The sequence below is a fragment of the Mustela nivalis genome, assembly GCF_964662115.1.
Source record: "Mustela nivalis genome assembly, chromosome: 11".
NCBI classification, from domain to species: Eukaryota; Metazoa; Chordata; class Mammalia; order Carnivora; family Mustelidae; genus Mustela; species Mustela nivalis.
In genome coordinates, this window is record NC_139030.1 from 45,609,341 (window position 1) to 45,628,904 (window position 19,564).

The 19,564-nt window shown below is 35.3% G+C and overlaps 1 protein-coding gene across 2 annotated transcripts in view; it reads left to right on the forward strand.

The window, feature by feature from the left end:
• SP3 (Sp3 transcription factor) overlaps positions 1–19,564 on the forward strand; it is a 56,940-nt gene that overhangs the window by 6,208 nt on the left and 31,168 nt on the right. For both annotated transcript variants that reach the window (XM_082689528.1, XM_082689529.1), the window contains one exon: positions 1,859–3,218. In XM_082689528.1, the coding sequence (XP_082545654.1) occupies positions 1,859–3,218 (1,360 nt within the window). The remainder of the gene's footprint in view (positions 1–1,858; positions 3,219–19,564) is intronic.

The following is a 19,564-nucleotide window of genomic DNA, read 5'->3' on the forward strand; positions in this document are numbered from 1 at the left end:
ATCTCTGTGTTCCTAAAAAGCATTTTGATCATATGGCTATTGCACACCACTGTTCACATAGTCATAGCATGTATGTGTGTATCTGCTTGGATGAATTGGGAATCATTTGAAATAGAAATTGTTTATTTCGTGAGCATACTCATATGTTCATTTCTACTTGGCAAATTTGTGCAAATCTCTTGAATCATTAAACTGTGGTTCTTCCATTGAAATACATGCTTTTCAACCATGCATCTGCATGAAAATTAGGTAGTTTCTTTAAGAAACTCTTCAAATATTGTAGAACCAGAAGATTTTTATTGAATTTTGTGGAATGGTTCCTACTTGGAGAACAGTGTATGTCTTAACCATTTTGTGTGGTCATACACCTACTTTGAGAATGTGATGAAATCCTAGATTATCCCTCTGTCCCCCAATTCCACTTTCTCAAAAAGTTGATACATTTATTTAGAGGATTCAGAGGTCCTTTGAAGCCTAGGTGTAGGTCCTAGGTTGAGAATGCTGACTGGATATGCTTAAGTTTTCATTGTGTAGTGATATGCAGAGTCACAGGAAGTTGCCTATAGATCTAGAAGGAAGTGGCATAGAAATAGCTTTATTTTGAGGGTGAGTAATTCATATAGGATCTCATTCTCCGTATCTTTATCCTTGGTGTTAGTGGGAGACAAGTTTAGTATAGAATTAAAGGCCTGGCTTCTGGAGTTAGACTTGGCCTAGTTTTAAATCCAACTATCTTGGCCATTTGAGACCTGTGTGTTTCTCAGTTATTTCATTTGTGAAATGAAGATAGTAATAACACCTACCTTATGGGATTGTTGTAAGGAGTAAATGATATAAATCACTGTCATGGTACTTGGCATTAAAAGAATGGCTCTGGTGTTTTCACTCTTAGAAATTGTTGTATTAGATTTTATTGCTTTCTACTTTCCTTTGTTGGTATTTTTCCACTGTTGCCTAATCCATAAAATACGGGTATGATAACTTAGAATTCTGTCACATCACAGAATGCATAATGTATATGTCTATCATTGTACTGCAAATTTAAATAGAGTAGTAGGTAAAACCATCGTCTATATCCTCCAGCTTTTTAGAGTCTAGAAAAACCTTTCAGATGGAGTGACTTTGCCATGTGGTCATAGTTTAATAATCTTTCCTCATTAAAATTTTTTAAGGTCCCTCTCTCACTCTCTCTCTCTCTCTCTCTTTTTTTTTTTTTTTGGTAGTTCATGGGAAAAGTAAAGAATTTGATGGCTTGCTAATGGAATAGCCTTAGCCAAGAGTTTACTATGGAGGACATTAATGCATGCCATAAAAGAGTAGCTTTTGACTTAAGGTGTACAGCAATAATACAAATACCGACTTTTCTAACTCAGATGACTTGATAACACTGTACTAGTTATGTTTCTTTTTTTATACAAATATAATGTACCTAATTAGTGATACATATTTTAGTAGGTTGTATATATATATTTTTAACTCTCCAGTGTTTGAGATAATACTTGATTTGAGCTGTCCATATCTTTTCTAGCCACTTATACTTCTGTTGATTTAACCGTATGGATTAGAGATCATAGATGAGGAATTAGAAGATCAGTTGGTAAAACAAAGATTACTCTGATTGAAATTTTTTTTCTGCTCAAATAGCATGGGTTATCTTTGCAGTAACTAACAAAATTGGAAATAATGATTATTGTAGTTTATGTAGTACTGCTTCAGTATTTGAAGTCTGCTATGTAATTAAGAGAACTTTTAACTTCAGGTAGTAGAATTTTTGTCAGTTTTTAGATTTTTTTTGAGGACTGGTTTAAATATGCCACAAATAATATATCATGTAACATTTTTTGTTTTCTTTATCCAGACAGGTGATTTGGCTTCTGCGCAGTTAGGAGGAGCACCAAACCGATGGGAGGTTTTGTCAGCCACACCTACAACTATAAAAGATGAAGCTGGTAATCTAGTACAGATTCCAGGTGCTGCTACTTCAAGTGGGCAGTATGTCCTTCCCCTTCAGAATTTGCAGAATCAACAAATATTTTCAGTTGCACCAGGATCAGATTCATCAAATGGTACAGTGTCCAATGTTCAATATCAAGTAATACCACAGATTCAGTCAACAGATGGTCAGCAGGTTCAGATTGGCTTCACAGGCTCTTCAGATAATGGGGGTATAAATCAAGAAAGTGGCCAAATTCAGATCATTCCTGGCTCTAATCAGACCTTGCTTGCCTCTGGAACACCTCCTGCTAATATCCAGAATCTCATACCACAGACTGGTCAAGTCCAGGTTCAGGGAGTTGCAATTGGTGGTTCATCTTTTCCTGGCCAAACCCAAGTAGTTGCTAATGTGCCTCTTGGTCTGCCAGGAAATATTACCTTTGTACCAATCAATAGTGTCGATCTAGATTCTTTGGGACTCTCGGGCAGTTCTCAGACAATGACTGCAGGCATTAATGCCGATGGACATTTGATAAACACAGGACAAGCTATGGATAGTTCAGACAATTCAGAAAGGACTGGTGAGCGGGTTTCTCCTGATATTAATGAAACTAATACTGATACAGATTTATTTGTGCCAACATCATCTTCATCACAATTGCCTGTTACTATAGATAGTACAGGTATATTACAACAAAACACAAATAGCTTGACTACTTCTAGTGGGCAAGTCCATTCTTCAGATCTTCAGGGAAATTATATCCAGTCGCCTGTTTCTGAAGAGACACAGGCTCAGAATATTCAGGTTTCTACAGCACAGCCTGTTGTACAACATCTACAACTTCCAGAGTCTCAGCAGCCAACCAGTCAAGCCCAAATTGTGCAAGGTATTACACCACAGACAATCCATGGTGTGCAAGCCAGTGGTCAGAATATATCACAACAGGCTTTGCAAAATCTTCAGTTGCAGCTGAATCCTGGAACCTTTTTAATTCAGGCACAGACAGTGACCCCTTCTGGACAGATAACTTGGCAAACATTTCAAGTACAAGGGGTCCAGAACTTGCAGAATTTGCAAATACAGAATACTGCTGCCCAACAAATAACTTTGACGCCTGTTCAGACACTCACGCTTGGTCAAGTTGCAGCAGGTGGAGCCTTGACTTCAACTCCAGTTAGTCTAAGCACTGGTCAGTTGCCAAATCTACAGACAGTTACAGTAAACTCTATAGATTCTACTGGTATACAGCTCCACCCAGGAGAGAATGCTGACAGTCCTGCAGGTGAGTCTTAAGTCATGTCATGCCATAGATAAGTGATTTATTGACATGTAGGGATATTTTTTGTTTTAAGGTGTTTTCAATACATCTGGCTATCTTTACAGGTGATGATGCATTTCCCCATGTTTGTATGAAAAGTAGACATTATGAAGTCTTCCAGATTGTTCTTGAAAGTTTTAAAGTCAAGGATTCATTTCTCCATTTTGCCATAAATTACGTTTGTAGTTTTTCCTTAATTTTATATGTTTTCATATCTGATTGGTATTGTTAAGCATTACGAAATTTTTATTTGGCAGGTTAGGTGTCTTGGTTTTGCTTCTTGTGTTGTAAATTAAACACTTTTGCATTATATTTGGGGAGTCAGATTGGCATGGTGAAAACATGGCACTGGGAGCCAAGACTATTTATGTTGTCTGACCCACTAGCTAGCTGTGTGATTGTGGTCAGATTCCTTTTTTCTTGCAAACTTGGTTTTCTCATTATATAAAATGGGATTTTGGACTAGGTAACTGTATCGTAGGGTACTTTCCAGACCCAAAATTCTTTGATTCTGTGAGAGTTTATTTCTGTAAGTGTATAGTGAATATTAAATTTAACTGTGCTAGATATATTGTTATTGATAGTATGGGTAGAAATTTCAGAAGTCTACTCTTTGAATGTTGGCAGAAATTAAATAATATAGTTTAAAAGAGATGGTATCATCATTACCTTAATGTTCATTTAGATAACATGTTATGAATGTTTTGTTGTGCACTAAATTCTTAGTTTTATCCTTCTTTGTATTTGGGTTCTTGTGATGACTGTGTTATTATTATAATCTTCCATTGAGTCCAAGATTCCAAGCTCTTATATTTGGACCCTCAAATTTGATTTATCGAAGTAATTCCTGTCACAGTAGAGATTACGTTTTTTCTTTGGAGAAATTTGTCATCTATCCTTAGAAAATTGGCATTGTTCAAAAGTCTGTACTTGGCAAGCCTTTAATTGCATTTGAGCCTTCTGAAGCAATGGTTTAGAGCACCCATTTTCAAAGCATGGTCTGTGGGCTCCTGGTGGATCCCGGAGACCCTCTCAGAGATCCTTGATGTCAGATTACTTTTCTTAATACTAAAGTTATTTGCCTTTTTCATTGCATTGATGCTTACACAAAATGGCTTGTTCCTTAGCAAAAATGAGATTAGTGGCACCAAACTATTTTGCTAGTTGTTGTGGTCTTCATGATCATGTATTTGTAGTTAAAAAAGAAAAATACTGTTTTTACTTAAGAATGACTTTGATGAACTAGTCAAAATAGTTATTTTTACTAAATCTTGACCCTTGAGTGCTGCATTTCCTTTTCTAAAAATTAGCTTTACTGAAATATATTCACATACCATAAAATTCACACTTTGAAGTACATAATTCAGTGGGTTTTTTAAATGTAGTTATAGACTTGTACAACCATCACCACTATCAAATTTTAGAGTTTTTTCACAAAAAAACTCAAGCCCATCAGCAGTCCCTCCTCATTACCTCCTTCCCCTTAATCCCTGGTAACCACTAACCTGTTTTCTGTCTCTTTGGATTTGCCTATTCTGGACTTGCCTATAATTTCATATCAGTGGAATAATACATTTTGTGGCTTTTTGTGTCTGACTTCCTTCATTTAGTATAATATTTTCAAGGTTTATCTGTGTGGTAGCCTATGTCAGTATTTCATTCCTTTTTTTGTGGCTGAGTAATACTCCACAGTGAGGTAAATGAAGAAAATGCAGTATATATATCCAGTTGAGGAACAGTGTTTGTCCTTTTTGCTATTAAGAATGCTGTGATCATTTGTGGACAGTTTTTGTGTGGGCATGATTTTGCTTCTTGTGAGTATATACTAAGGAGTGGAATTGCTGGGTTGTATGGTAACTGTTGACATTATTAGGGACTGCCAGACTTTTTCAAAAGGGACTACACCATTGAGTGTTCCAATTTCTCTACATTCCTACCAACCTTTACAATTGTCTTTCTTTTTGATTATAGCCATCCTAATGGGTGTGAAGTGGTATCTCACTGTATTTTTGATATGCTGTTCTCGCTACTTGTCTTTGCAATATTCTTTGTGATAAAATGGGAAGTACACTTTTATTTATTTATTTAAAAAGATTTTATTTATTTATTTGTCAGAGAGAGAGAGAGGAGTGAGAGTGAGCACAAGCAGACAGAGTGGTAGGCAGAGGGAGAAGCAGGCTCCCGGGTGAGCAAGGAGCCCGATGGGGGATTCGATCCCCGGACGCTGGGATCATGACCTGAGCCGAAGGCAGCCGCTTAACCAGCTGAGCCACCCAGGCGTCCCTGGGAAGTATGCTTTAACAAAGCATTTCTGCTATATGACAAAGTAAGATGATTGTTTTAAGAAAAAATTTTTGGTTGTACAGTTGCGGAAGTTGCAAGGTGAATTATACGCTGTTTTCATGAAAGGCTGTTTTTAACTTGAAAGAAAAACTGACAAACTGGTTATTGAGAGATTTGTGTATTTAAGAGCAAATATTTTCTCAAAAAAAAAAATTAAGTGAGCTGGTTACTTAAAGGAAAAAGCCTTTTTTTTTTTTAAATTTGCTACCAATGATAAGATTTGGGTTTTCCAGTAAAAATTAGAATTTTGGAAAACTCAAAACTGCTACTATGAATTTGAGCTTTTACTAATAAAATACTTTTCTGATGAGATGGATAGTGATATTAATAAATGGGATTTTTTGGGGAGTGTACTGTATTATAAAGAAATGTACCAACATTTGGAAGATCTATATGATAACTCAGTGAACCAGTAGTTGTCAAATATCAGTTCATAGTACAAAATCATGCAGGGGTAAAAAGATCCATTCAGAGTTTGAGATAGACCAATAGCAAGCATGTGGAAAGTTTATCAATATGGTTTCAGGTTTAACGTTGCAACTGACCTATAAAGAAACTGCCACTTGTCAAGTTTGATATATAGTATCAAAGAATGCTGAAAGGCAATAAAATTACCTCTTTTCCAACCATGTATATTTGTAGGAGTATTCTTTCTCTGCTTCACCCCAAACCTCATGCTGCAAACAGAATGCAGAGGCAAAATATGAGACTCCAGTTGTGTTCTTTTTTTTTTTTAAAGATTTTATTTATTTATTTGACAGAGAGATTACAAGTAGGCAGAGAGGCAGGCAGAGAGAGAGAGGAGGAAGCAGGCTCCCTGCTGAGCAGAGAGCCCGATGCGGGACTCGATCCCAGGACCCTGAGATCATGACCTGAGCCGAAGGCAGCAGCTTAACCCACTGAGCCACCCAGGCGTCCCTCCAGTTGTGTTCTTTTAACTAGACATTTTAGAAGAGTTCTGCAAAAATGCAAAACATGCTCTTTCTTATTAAGATTTTGTTTTATATTTTTGGAAAATAGTTTTTCATAGAACGTTAATTTATGTTAACATGCAATGGGTTTATTTTTGAAACAGAAAATTATAGTTTCTCATAATTTTTAATATGGTAGATACTAAATATGTAATCTATATGAACAAAAGCCTTTGGAGACCTCAGTAATATTTAAGAGTTTAGAAGGAGTTTTGAGACCAAAAAGTTGGAGAATACTGATAGAATGGCATATTTCTGAAGATATAGCTGGTAGCTTTTTAAGCTTGTATAAAATTAATGTTATGGAGATCTATACATATTAAAAAAAATCCTAGGAGATTTATTTGTGATTTTTGTAGATTTATGAATTAGATTGTTAAAAAGCACCAAATCTTCAGTACAGTAGTTTATTTCTAAAATACTATCAAAATAGCAACATTGTATGAATTAGATACAAAATGGACTCTAAATTTTTTTTTAATTTTACTTTACAAATTTAATATAGTTTTGTTTTGTGTTTTAGAGAGAGAGAGAGCGAGTGGGCTTGGGGCAGAGGGACGAGAGAGAATCTTAAGTAGGTGCCACATCCAGTGCAGAGCCAAGGCGGCGCTTGATCTCATGATCCTGAGATCATGACCTGAGCTGAACTCAAGAGTCAGATGCTTAACCAACTGAACCAACCAGTGCCCTTAAGATGGACTTTTTAAAGTGGTAATTTAGTATTAAATGGTGATAAGGAAGGGTAAAATAAGGATGTTCTCTGGGAGACCATTAAATGTGAATTTCATCCCAGTTTTAAAGGAGTAGGGAAAAAATTTGAGAAAATAAAAGTTAAGGAGAATGAGAACACATGTTGCAAAGTACACAACAGCATGTTTAATAATGAAAGCCAGGAAATTTTAATTTTGGGAAGATTTGGTAATAGGAAAACTGCCCTTGATGTACTGTCTTTTTAAATTGGCAAGAAGCAAGATAAATTACTTTAAGATGTATCTCACCTGAAAATAAGAATAAAAATTTTTTGTCTGTGTTAGAGCATAGTATGCCCAGGGAAAAGGCTTAACACTTTTACATCATTGGTTTGAATTTTGTATTTGATAAGCATGGAAATAATGTAGTACTTTTCATAATAAATGAGAAGACCCAGATTTTTTACTGGGACTCTGGAATTTCTTTGACTTTTTGTTTTTCTTAAGCTCCCCTTCAAACAAAAATGACCTCTGCTTCAGCTTGTTTAAGGCAGTGAGTCTGACTCTGGACCCCTCCTTGCGTTGGGTATGTTTAGTGCTTCTGACCCCTTAGAAACCAGATCCCCATTTTCCTTGGGAGGTAGAGCAGCACATCATGCCCCAAGCATGTCCCACTCACTGTTAATATTTGTTTGTTTTTTTTCACTGAGAAGATGCATGTAGATTTAGAGAACTTCTGTTTTTGAAGTTTTACTTTGTCTACCATTGCTGTGTGGTAGGAAGAGACAAAGTATGGATTTGTCTATCTTTCCAAAGCTTTTTTTTTTTTTTTAAAGATTTTATTTATTTATTTGACAGACAGATCACAAGTATGCAGAGAGGCAGGCAGAGAGAGAGAGGAGGAAGCAGGCTCCATCCCAGGACCCTGGGATCATGATCTGAGCCGAAGGCAGAGGCTTTAACCCACTGAGCCACCCAGGCGCCCCTCCAAAGCTTTTTCTAGTCAGAAAATTTCCCCAAAGTTCAAATCAGGACTTATTCAGTCTCTCAAATTTTAGTCCTTTGCAAGTTTTTGTTTTATATGAGTATAAGTTTGTCCTTTAAGACTAGGAATATTTAAAATTCAGTCAGGTGTTTGAAGTAGGAAGATTTATGGAAATCATTACTTCTTTAGAGCAAAAAACCTGATGTTTGGTTGTGGACTAATTGGTAGCTGCGCTTTTTAAAATTAACAGTGAAAGGAAGCATTACAAAAAGTTGGATTTTGGGGGTGCCTGGGTGGCTTAGTCATTAAGTGTCTGCCTTCAGCTCAGGTCACGATCCTAGGGTCCTGGCATCCAGCCCAGCATCAGGCTCCCTGCTCAATGGGAAACTTGCTTCTCCCTCTCTTACTCCCCCTGCTGGTGTTCCCTCTTGCTGTGTCTGTCAAATAAATAAATATTTTTTTAAAAAGTTTGATTTTTTAAATCTCTTGTAGTTAATTTAAATATTCAAGAGCAAAAGGGAGAGAGATGTGTCAGCTACTATATAGGTGTTTTTAGATATATCATCTGATGTAATTCTTTCTTGCAGTAATCCTGTTACCATTCTGACATTTGGGTAGGGAAGGAAACTGGCCCAGAGCTTTTCACAACAGCCTTTAAAGGGTTGTGATTGGTTGGGTCTTTTTCTGTTGTTGTTGTTTGTTTTTTTGGTTTTTCTGGTGGTTGTTTTTCTAGGCTACACTGACTTGATATTCTGCAATTTAATTTATACCAGGTTTTTTGTTTTTTTTTTTTCTCCCTTTCTGGAGAAAGATACTAACTAGCCTTATGTATTTTTTTCATGGTAAGTGGAGGGACTGTCTTCTGGAACATCTTTATTGGTGATTCTAATAAAATAAATGTATTGGTTTTTGGTTTTGTCTAAGAAATCACTTGTCAGAACTGGCTGATGATAGGAATGTACAAATACTGCTAAAAGGCCAAACCTAATGGTTGAAAAGCAGAGTGTATGGTGAAAATGCTGTATTTTTAGAGCTAAAGAAAGAATGGGAGAAAATGAATGCCATCCATGATGACTCAAAGTGATTGGTAGATCTTTTAGCCTTCTTACACAAATAGGGGACCAATCTAGCTATTGTTTTATGTAGACCTCAAAGTTTTATTATTAAATATAACCTGAGAACCTTTTAGTTAGGTATTGTATAGTATATCCTGCTTTGTTTTAATTCTTAGTTCTTTGTTTGGGAATCTGTACACTGTGTATGCCATGTTCTTTCACTAAATTAAATTTTTTTTCTAAAAATTTCTAAAATTTTTATTTCAGAGCTTGAGAAAATCATTTTCTGATTTTCGCAATAGTATTTTTTTGTTCATTCAATTTTAGTGTAACCATAATTGTGTATTTTCTGTACTTTATTAACGTTCACTTTATCTGGTTATAAAGTAAAAGATGTTTGTTACGGAAAATAAAAACATGAAAATTTTAATGTAGAAAGTGGAAATCTCTATAATCTCTCAGGAATCAAAGTTTGGTGTCATATGTTTTTAATACTGTAATTAATTATATTGCCTCTACAGTCTTATCCTGTTTACTTTTTACCTTTTTTTTTTTTTTTTTTTTTTTAAATAGGATGAACATACCAGCTAAGTATTTAGGTCAGGAATTATAGCCTATTTAATAATCTGTTAATAGAAATAAAAGTAACCCAATATGAGGAAGAGCCAAGGATCAGTCAGGTTCACTGTTTAAAACCAAGCTGGAGTAGTGCTCCCTTGTGTTAAAGGGGAGCTTAAAAAAAAAAATGGTGCTGCTTTATGTTACTCAAAGGTATGGCTTAAATGAGGCTTACACTTACAGATGAGAAGAGAACGCAGGGAAGTAGGACAGGAACACAACTTGTGATTGGCATGTGAACCATTGAATTCTGAAGCTTTGAATTCTTAGCTCACTGTCTGGATTTGTGATATCTCCAGTATTTTCTCTAAAGCCAGTATAAAACCTGGGTCTGCACTGGGGCTAGAGAGACTTGATAGAAGAAGCACTTGTAAAAATTCCAGACATGGAGCTGTAATACAGAGGAAAATTTTACTCAAGTCTGAAAACCAAAATTCCAAAATACGTGATAAACATAAAATCTATGAAAGATAGCCAATAAAATCAACAATTTGGAAATGAATTAATGTTGTATTAAAGAACAAGGTATGGAAGGGTTTAATCATTATGTTTTTGATTGTCAATCAGATAAAGCTGTAGCATTTTTTAAAAAGAACTTGTAAAGCAAGGGTAGGTATGTAAAACAATCAGAAATCCTAGAAATGAGAAACATTTGTTTCGAAAACACACATTGGTGAACATCTTGGTATTTCTGAAATCAGGAGTACGCGTTACAATCCATGGCATGTCAATGTTTAATTGACAGTGCTTTTTCTTTTTTTACTCGTAATTGTGTGTCTTGTCAGCATTGTTTTAGAGGAAATAGAGAAATTTGTGGAGGAGTGAAAGGAAGGAGGAAACAGGACAACTTTAGGCTAGACCTAGAAAAAGAGTGAGTCAATAGTAATATACTAAGGAATTTGCCCAAAATACAGCATAGAGATAATGAATGAGTAGTTAAGAGACTTGAAAGATAGATTGAGAGCCACCAACGTAGAAATTTTAGAAAAAGAGACTAGAGTGAATGGCACGACAGGTAGTATTTGTTGAGATAATGGATGAGAATTTTGTTTTGAAGAAATACAGTTTGCAGATGAAAATCTTACTTCGAAGTATTAAGATAAACAGAAATATATTCACCCCTAAAATTAGGGAGAAAGGTAATCTTAAATTTAGCAGAAAGAAAAGACAGATTATTTACAAAGAGATTACAGAACCTACAAATCTGTCATCAGCCACACGCACAGATCCCAAAAGATGATTTAGTAATATCTTCACAGTACCAGCAGGAAATAACCAGCAGCTAAGAATTCATTGTGCAATTAAACTTCTACTCAAGGGTTAGGATGTAGTGAAGACATTTTAATTCAAGGCCTGAAAGTTTACTATTTCAAAGACCCTTACTAAACTAACTACTGAAGGATTAAGTGGAAAAGTGGCTAAAAAATTAAGTTTATTTTTTAATTTTTAAAAAGATTTTATTTATTAGATAGAGTGTGAGCAGGGGGGAAGGGCAGAGGGAGAGGTAGAAACCGGAAGGACCCTGAGATCATCCTGAGCCAAAGGGCAAGACACTTAACTGAGCCACCCAGGCACTCAGAATTAATCCATTTCACTGACAATAAAATACTTGTAACTTTAAAAGTTGTAGAAAATTTAAAAAATACATAAAAGTAGAAAAATGTATAATGAACCTTAATGTAATTACCTCCCAGCTTCAACATTTATTAGTATTCTGTCATTCTTGTTTCCTCTGTTTCTGCCATTTAAAATTTTATTCTTGGTGGAGTATTTTATTTATTTATTTTTGATGATTGTATTTCTTAGAGGGTGTGTGTGCATGTGGGGGGAGAGGAGGCTGGTAGAGGGGAAGGGAGAAGGAGAAGGAAAGGGAGAGGATCTCAGGCAGACTCCTTGCCAAGCACTGCCTCCATGGGGTTCAGTCCCACGACCCTGAGATCAACCTACTGAACCACACATGGGTCCCTCTTGCTGGAGCATTTTAAAGTAGAATTTCAGAATTGTATAATTTTACCCAGAAATACTGATGGAATGTTCAGTGTGTGGTTTGGGAGCCCCTGGGGCCCTTTTTTTGTGAGGTCATAGCTGTTTTCATAATACTACTAAGGTATTATTTGCCTTTTTTACTGTTGTGTTTTCCTGAGGCTACACAATGTGTGATAACACAACAGATTGAACAAAACGGCTGATAGGAGGATCTAAGTTGTTTACTAATAATCTAGATATTAAAAGAGATTTGCAAAAACTTCCTATTGTTTTTACTTTTTGAAAATCTATTCTCCATTAAAGTGTTACTTATGATACTATTTGAATGTTATTTTAAATTTAGTAAATACAGCTTTAAAATTTTCCGTTTTGATTCCTAATATGGTAATATGTATATATATATCTACTTACGTAAACAAAGCCCTTTGAAGTGTTCAAATATTTAAACAAGTTTTCCCATTTTTTATAAAGGCATAATTTACATGCAGTAAAATTCATCGTTTTTAATGCATAATTCTCTACATTTTGACAACCATGTGCAGTTATATAATCACTGCCATACTCAGGATACAGTATCATTTCATCATTCCTTCCAGTTCCCATGAGCCACTTCGTAGTTCGCCACTCTCCCTTACCCTGTCCTCTGGCAAATAGGTATAATTCACACAACAAAAGTTCCTTGACATCCTCAGCAATTTTTAAGTTAAAGTGATCATGAGTTTTGAAGAGTTAAATGTTTGAGACCTGCTCTGATGAATAAGGATTTTTAAAAATAGAAACACAGTACCATTATTACCCTATATTTCTAGTAATCTTTTAATACTACCCAGTATCCTCTCAGTGTTTAGTTTTCCCCAATTGATTAAAAAAAGTCTTAATAATTGAAGGGGATTAAGAAGTACAGACTTCCAGTTGCAAAATAAGTCATAGAGATGAAAGTACAGTATAGGGAGTATAAAATAGTAATATTGTAATAACGTATGGTGTCAGGTGGTACTAATTGTGGTGAGCATTGAGTATTGTATGGAATTGTCAGATCAATATGTTGTATACCTAAAACTAATATAACCCTGTCAATTATACTTCAGTTACAAATTTTAAAAAACTTGAAAGGCCTTTAAATACTTGAATTAGTTTGTTCAAATTAGGATTTAAACAGGGACTGTATATTTTATTGGTTGGTGTGCCTCTAGCTCTCTGCTTTTCAACTAATGTTTTACCAGCTTTTCATTGTCTTTTGGATTCATTATTTCATTTAGGTTTGTAAAATGGTGGTTTTTCTAAATTCTGAATCCTTTTGTGTTACAGCTTTGAATCTTCCAGCAAAAACTTTACCTCATTAGCTATTTGGTTATCCAAAAGTACAGTTTGTACAAGAAAGGCAGGATAAACTATTAAATTCATTCCTTTTATTTGTGTTTTTGGAATGAGTTGTTATCCTGGCTTCTATCAGAGAGTCTTCTTATTTTTTTTGAATATCATTATGAACTCATCTTATCAATTGTGTTTTAATATATAGCAGTTCTTCTTGGTAGTTAATGTTTATATTGTTGAAGAAGAAACGGAATGCTAAAGATGAAAACAGAGGAATCCAGGTGTGGGTAAAAGTCTTCTTCATTTTTAGAGTAGTCTTAATAGAGAAACAGTTTGGGTTTTGTATTTTGTTTTTTGTTTTTGTTTTTGGCAGAAATTTAAATTTTGATATAAGTATCAAGAGAATAAAAATGCAATTTTTAACTTGTAGATTGGGGCAGAAGGTAGAAAATTATCAGTGCAATAGAAAATAGAAAAGGAGAAGAAAAGTGGCAAGGAAAAAAAATCATAGATACAGAAATTCAGGACAGTTCTGAAAAGTAAACAGGAAAAAGGTACTAGTAATACCATAGCCAGTTAAGTTGGTAAATTATTTGCTAGTATTCTGCTATATAATCTTCCAGTCTTTTTTCTGTGTATATTATATACTATTAAATGTCATGATAAAATTGAGGTTATATACGTTACAACTATGTAGCTTTTTTCCAAACAATGTATTGTGTGTATTTTCCCACAGTAATTTTCTACATGATTATTTGGTTTAATTACTAAGTATTTTTGTATGGATGTTTCATGATTTAACTAATCCTCTGTTGTCAGGTGTTGAGGTTCTCATTTTTTCTGTTACATAGAAATCTTTGCTCACATTTCTAGTTACTTCTTAAACAGAAGTACTAGAAGTGGAATTGTTATTAGGTTAAAGAATGTTAATTGTTTAAGGCTTTTCTATATTTTGCATAAATGCTCTTCCACCACAGTTGTAGGAGTATCAGTTTTCCATACTTTATTCATACTGGTATATTGCTTTATCACATGGGCAAAGTTTTGGAGAAAATAAATGGAATCTAATGCGTTCATTTATTATTGGTGAACTTGAACATTTTTGCCTGTTTATTGGCTGTTTCTGTTTTGTCATGTGATTTCATGGGTTTTTATATGTTTTGCCCCCATTAATTTGTAACTTTTTTTTTCTTTAAGACATTTTTATATGTTAAGGTCATTAATTTTTTGTTACCACAAATATTTTCTCCATTTGTTTGCCTTTAAGTTTGGGCATGCTGAGTTTTGGGTACATGTAAGTTCTTACTAAATTTTTTTTTAAAGATTTATTTGTTTGAGAGCAAACAAGCTCAAGCAGGGGAAGGAGATGGGGAGCTGGAGAGAGAGAATCTTAAGCAGATTCCCTGTTGATCAGGGAGCCCAACACAGGGCTTGATCTCATGACCCTGAGATCATGACCTGAACTGAAACCAAGAGCCAGATAGTTAACTAACTGAGCCACCCAGGCCCCCCTTAACTAGATTTTCTTTGAGCAAAAAATTTAGAAATGTTGAAGCATAGTTTTCAAGGTTGTTTGTATTGATATATGGTCATCTGTTAGAATTTAAGAGTTTCTGCAAGACATTGGGAATTCAGATTTATAATTTTTATATCTAGAAAAATACCTAGAATATATTATATACCTTTCAAATAAAATCACCTTTAATGTATGTTTTTGGTAACACTTTTTATTTTTTTAGTATTCTATGAAAATACAGCACTCCCACATCCATGAGTAATTCTTTGAAGATGATACTTAAGGCAATCTCCTATATCTTTAACATTGGTAAATATAATAGCAGTATTGTTCTGATGTAATTATAAAGTTTATTTTTTTAATTTTTTTATTTTTTTAAAGATTTTATTTATTTATTTGACAGAGAGAGATAACAAGTAGATGGAGAGGCAGGTAGAGAGAGAGAGAGAGGGAAGCAGGCTCCCTGCTGAGCAGAGAGCCCAATGCGGGACTTGATCCCAGGACCCTGAGATCATGACCCGAGCCGAAGGCAGCGGCTTAACCCACTGGGCCACCCAGGCACCCCGTAATTATAAAGTTTAAATCATGTATTATAGAGGTCAACTAATTGAACTCATTAGATATATTTTGTTTTATTTTTTTTGAGAGTATACATGCACATGCACATAGACAGGGATAGGGAGAAAATCTCAAGCAGGTTTCACACTTGGGGGAGCTGGATGTGGGGCTTGATCTCATGACCCTAAGATTATGACCTGAGCCAAAATCAAAAGTCAGAAGCCTAATGGACTGAGCCATGCAGATACTCCTCATGAGATGCATCTTTAACAAATGGCTGCTCATGTTCTATTTTTAAATATTTATTTTTTAAATAGTATAGCCAATCTTAGTAACTGAAATTATTCCATAACATAGCCAGCAGTAATAATGCAAGTTAGAATTCTGGATATAACAGAATGGAAATCACCTAATGTGTGATTTTTGTTAGTATGCTTTCATTGATACCTTGATCTGTAGTGTCATATTTTATTTTATTTAAAGATTTTATTTATTTGTTTGACAGAGAGAGATCACAAGTAGGCAGAGAGGCAGGCAGAGAGAGAGAGAGAGAGAGAGAGGAAAGCAGGCACCCCGCTGAGCAGAGAGCCCGATGCGGGGCTGGATCCCAGGACCCTGGGATCATGACCTGAGCCGAAGGCAGTGGCTTAACTCACTGAGCCACCCAGGTACCCTATAGTGTCATATTTTAATCTAAGACAGTAACTTTATTAAAGCCAGCCTCTAAAATACTTGGTTATTTTAGTGGTTCTTGGAATAGTTTTTGTATTCAGCTTTATTTTATGAGGGTATTTGACTTGTGGTGCTTTTCATAAATCTCAAAAATTCTCCTCTGATAAATAGTAATGTTATCCTTCCAGCAACCTAGATAAGAGCCGTAGAGCAGTCTGTCATCATTCATTCAGTCAACAGATGCTTGAGGGTGTGCTGAAGTATTCCAAGTAATGTTTTTTAGGTTCTTGCAGTAGTAAAGAGACAGTCTTCACACTCATGAATTTTGTGTTTCAGTGGATGAAGACAAATAGCAAACAGTAATTTTAGATAATTAGTGTTGTGAAGAAAATGAAGTGGCGTTATGGAGTTGTAGGGAACATGGAAGAACTATGGAGGATGGTGGTTATCTTAGGTAGGATGCTTAAGAAATACCTCCTTAAAAGGAAATGGAGTTGAAGTACAGATCTGAACATTAAGAAAGGAGCCTGTTACTGAGATCTAGAGGAAAGAGTATTCCTGGAAGAGGGAATGAATTAAGGTAGTTGGCGTTTAGTGAGTGAGAGGTGTTGGGAGAGGAGATTGGAAGTAGGCAGGGGCCAGATGATATAGGCCATGGTAAGGCATTTGGATTTTTATTTAAGATATTCTTTATTTGGTTAAGATTATTTATTCCAGAGAGAGAGAGCTCTGTGGGGAGGGTTGGAGGGAGAGAGAGTCCTAAGCTGACTCCACACTAAACATGGAACCCACAGATGTGGGGCTTGATCTCATGACCCTGAGATCATGACCTGAGCCAGAAGCAAGAGTCATATGCTCAACTGACTATGCCACCGAGGTGCCCCTTAAAGATTTTATTTTTAAGTAATCTCAGGATGGGTCTCAAACTCACTACTTCCAAGATCAAGAGTCCTATGCTCTACAAACTGAGCAAGCCAGACACCTATTTATGTTTTTAATAGGAAAACACTGGAGAATGTTGAGTATAGAAAAGATGCATTTTATTTATGTTTTAAAAGATCACTCTGGCAGATCCTTGTGGCAGGTGGGGTGGGTGGGAGTTGGAATGGCAGAGGTCAGCACAAGGTTCGTGTAATAATTAGGCAAAAGAGGATACTGAATTTGGCTAGGCTTGTAATAAGGAAAGTCTGGGCGAGGGTAGGGTAAAGGGAGAATTAGGACTTCTGTTTTGGCTTTGTTAAATATGAAATGCTTATTAGATATTCAAGTGGATGGCCTAGGTAAACAGTTGGATACTCTGTTAGGCTAGAGATGAAATTTTGGGAGTCGTTAATGTATAGGTGTGACAGGATGAAATCTTATTTGGTGGCTGCATGATAAGCTCTGACAGGGAGCTTTAAAAAAATGCCAACAACTTGTGCTCACCTTCCTCCCAGTTCTAATTTAATTGCCATGCATGAGGTTGAGGAACGATCTATTTTAAAAGTCCCCAAGTGGTTTTGAGGTGCAGCTGGGTTGGAAATTAATAAAGTAGTAGAGAAAGAATATAGCTAGAGAAGGGATTGGAAAATAGTGTCATTCTGAATGTCCAATTATTTTCCTAGATTTTTCTAATGTAATGTTGAGCACAGAATCAAAGGTAACAGGGCATATGAGGAGAAGATCAAACAGCATGAGGGAGAACCGGCAGACAACAGAAATAAGATTTTTTGAAACTCTAGATACTAGAATTCTCCATAGACCAACACAAACTCTTTATTGTGGTCTAGGTCTATAGATCAGTTTTAGCACTTTTTAACAGAGTTAGAGACTATAACAATAATGACATGGCAGGTTTGTAAAAGAACCAAATAGAAATTCAGTAACTGAAACTTACAACAGCCAAAATTGAGGGAAATCCTTCGAGCTGAATCCCATATATTTTAGCAGTTAGGGGGTGAGAATTAGAGGAGGTGCCAGCAAAGGAAATAGAATTAACTTCCAGGAGAGAGTGATACCCAGGAAGCCAAGAGAATAAACTGCTTAAGAATGGAGGGGAGAGTTCTTAACTTTTCAGATATTGTGGAGGGTATATAAAGTACAGAGAAATGGGATTCTGATTGTTGGTGACAGGTGGTTTCAATGGAGTGCTGGTGAGAAAGGCCTGAATAGAGTGACTGAAAAGGAGATTAAGGGAAGAGGAAGTACTGATTGTAATTACAGACTAATTTTTTAAGGTTTTTTTCTGTTAAGAGGAATTTTGAAATAGGAGATGGTAGGTGGAGGTGGACTTGAGGTCGAGACTTTCTTGAGAATGTCTTAATAAAGAGTGAAAAATTGATGATGCAGAAAGAAGGTATAATAAAGGAAAATTTTTAAGAGGGCAAGTAAGATGAAATATAGGACCCAAGAAATATAGGACCCAAGTATAGGGGCTGGCCACTGATGAAAGTAGGGATAATCATGTTTTAACACAAAGGGTTTAAGATAGAGCTTTGGAGATGAAGATGTGTTGGTAGGAAGATAAATTAATTTTTGTTATATTGCTTCTGATTTCCTTTTGTAGTAAGAAACAAGCTTAGATGGGTGAGGAGGTCAGGTGATAGAAATTTAAGAAGGAAGAAGATACGAAATGGTTATCTGAGAGAATTAGAAAGTAAAATTACTGATGAAATGAAGAATTGCAGGGTTTACTGGGTGCCCACTTGAGTAATTAGCACAATTGTATTTTTTTTTTCCTCCAGTACTTTTAGCAGCTTGGATGCTGGTGCAGGGTTAACTCTTCTCTGTTTCCCTATAGAAAGTTCTAAGTCCTTTTGGTTTTATCTCTGCCATATTTTTGTGATCTATTCGCCATTCTCATATTGTTAGTCTGGCTTTTACTGTTCTAGGCTATGGTTTATAACATTTAATCTTTTTCCATACCTCAGTCTTTCCCCAGTGCATTTAAAGTCCTTTTAAAAAAAATGTGTTTCTTGAATAAGCAGAACTGGCATAAGGCACAAATTCAGAAAGTGTAAAAGGATAATTATTGAAAAGTTCTTTTCCTTCCCTCCTTATTTTAACCCCTTAGTTCCCTACGTTAGAGGTAGCCATCATTACCAGGTTGGTTTTTTTTTTTTTTTTTAAGTTTATTATTGAAGTATTGATGATACCTTTCTTCCCTGCAGTGTATGGAGTATCTGTAGTGGAATGATACATGTACAAACATTAACATATATATATATATATATTCTCTACCATTCTTGGAATTATACCATGCTATCCCCATGCTTCTGCATTTGAAATTTTTATGTTGGATCTCTTCATACCACAAATATAAAGCTCTCACATTCTTAGCAATAGAAACAACAGTATTCTTTTGAACAAATATGCTTGTCATTCATTTATTAAGATCCTTATTGATGGGTATTTATTTTCAGTCATACTTCAGTAATATTGCTGTGAATATCTATTCATATCTATCTATCTATCTATATATATATTCTTTTTTCTCTTAGAGAAAGTATGTATATCTGAAAGATATATATCTAAAAGCAAAATTCTGGAGTAGAGATTTTAGTATTTGGATTTTAAGTCTTGGAAGATACTGGAAAATGGTTCTAATATATTCTTTATTTACGT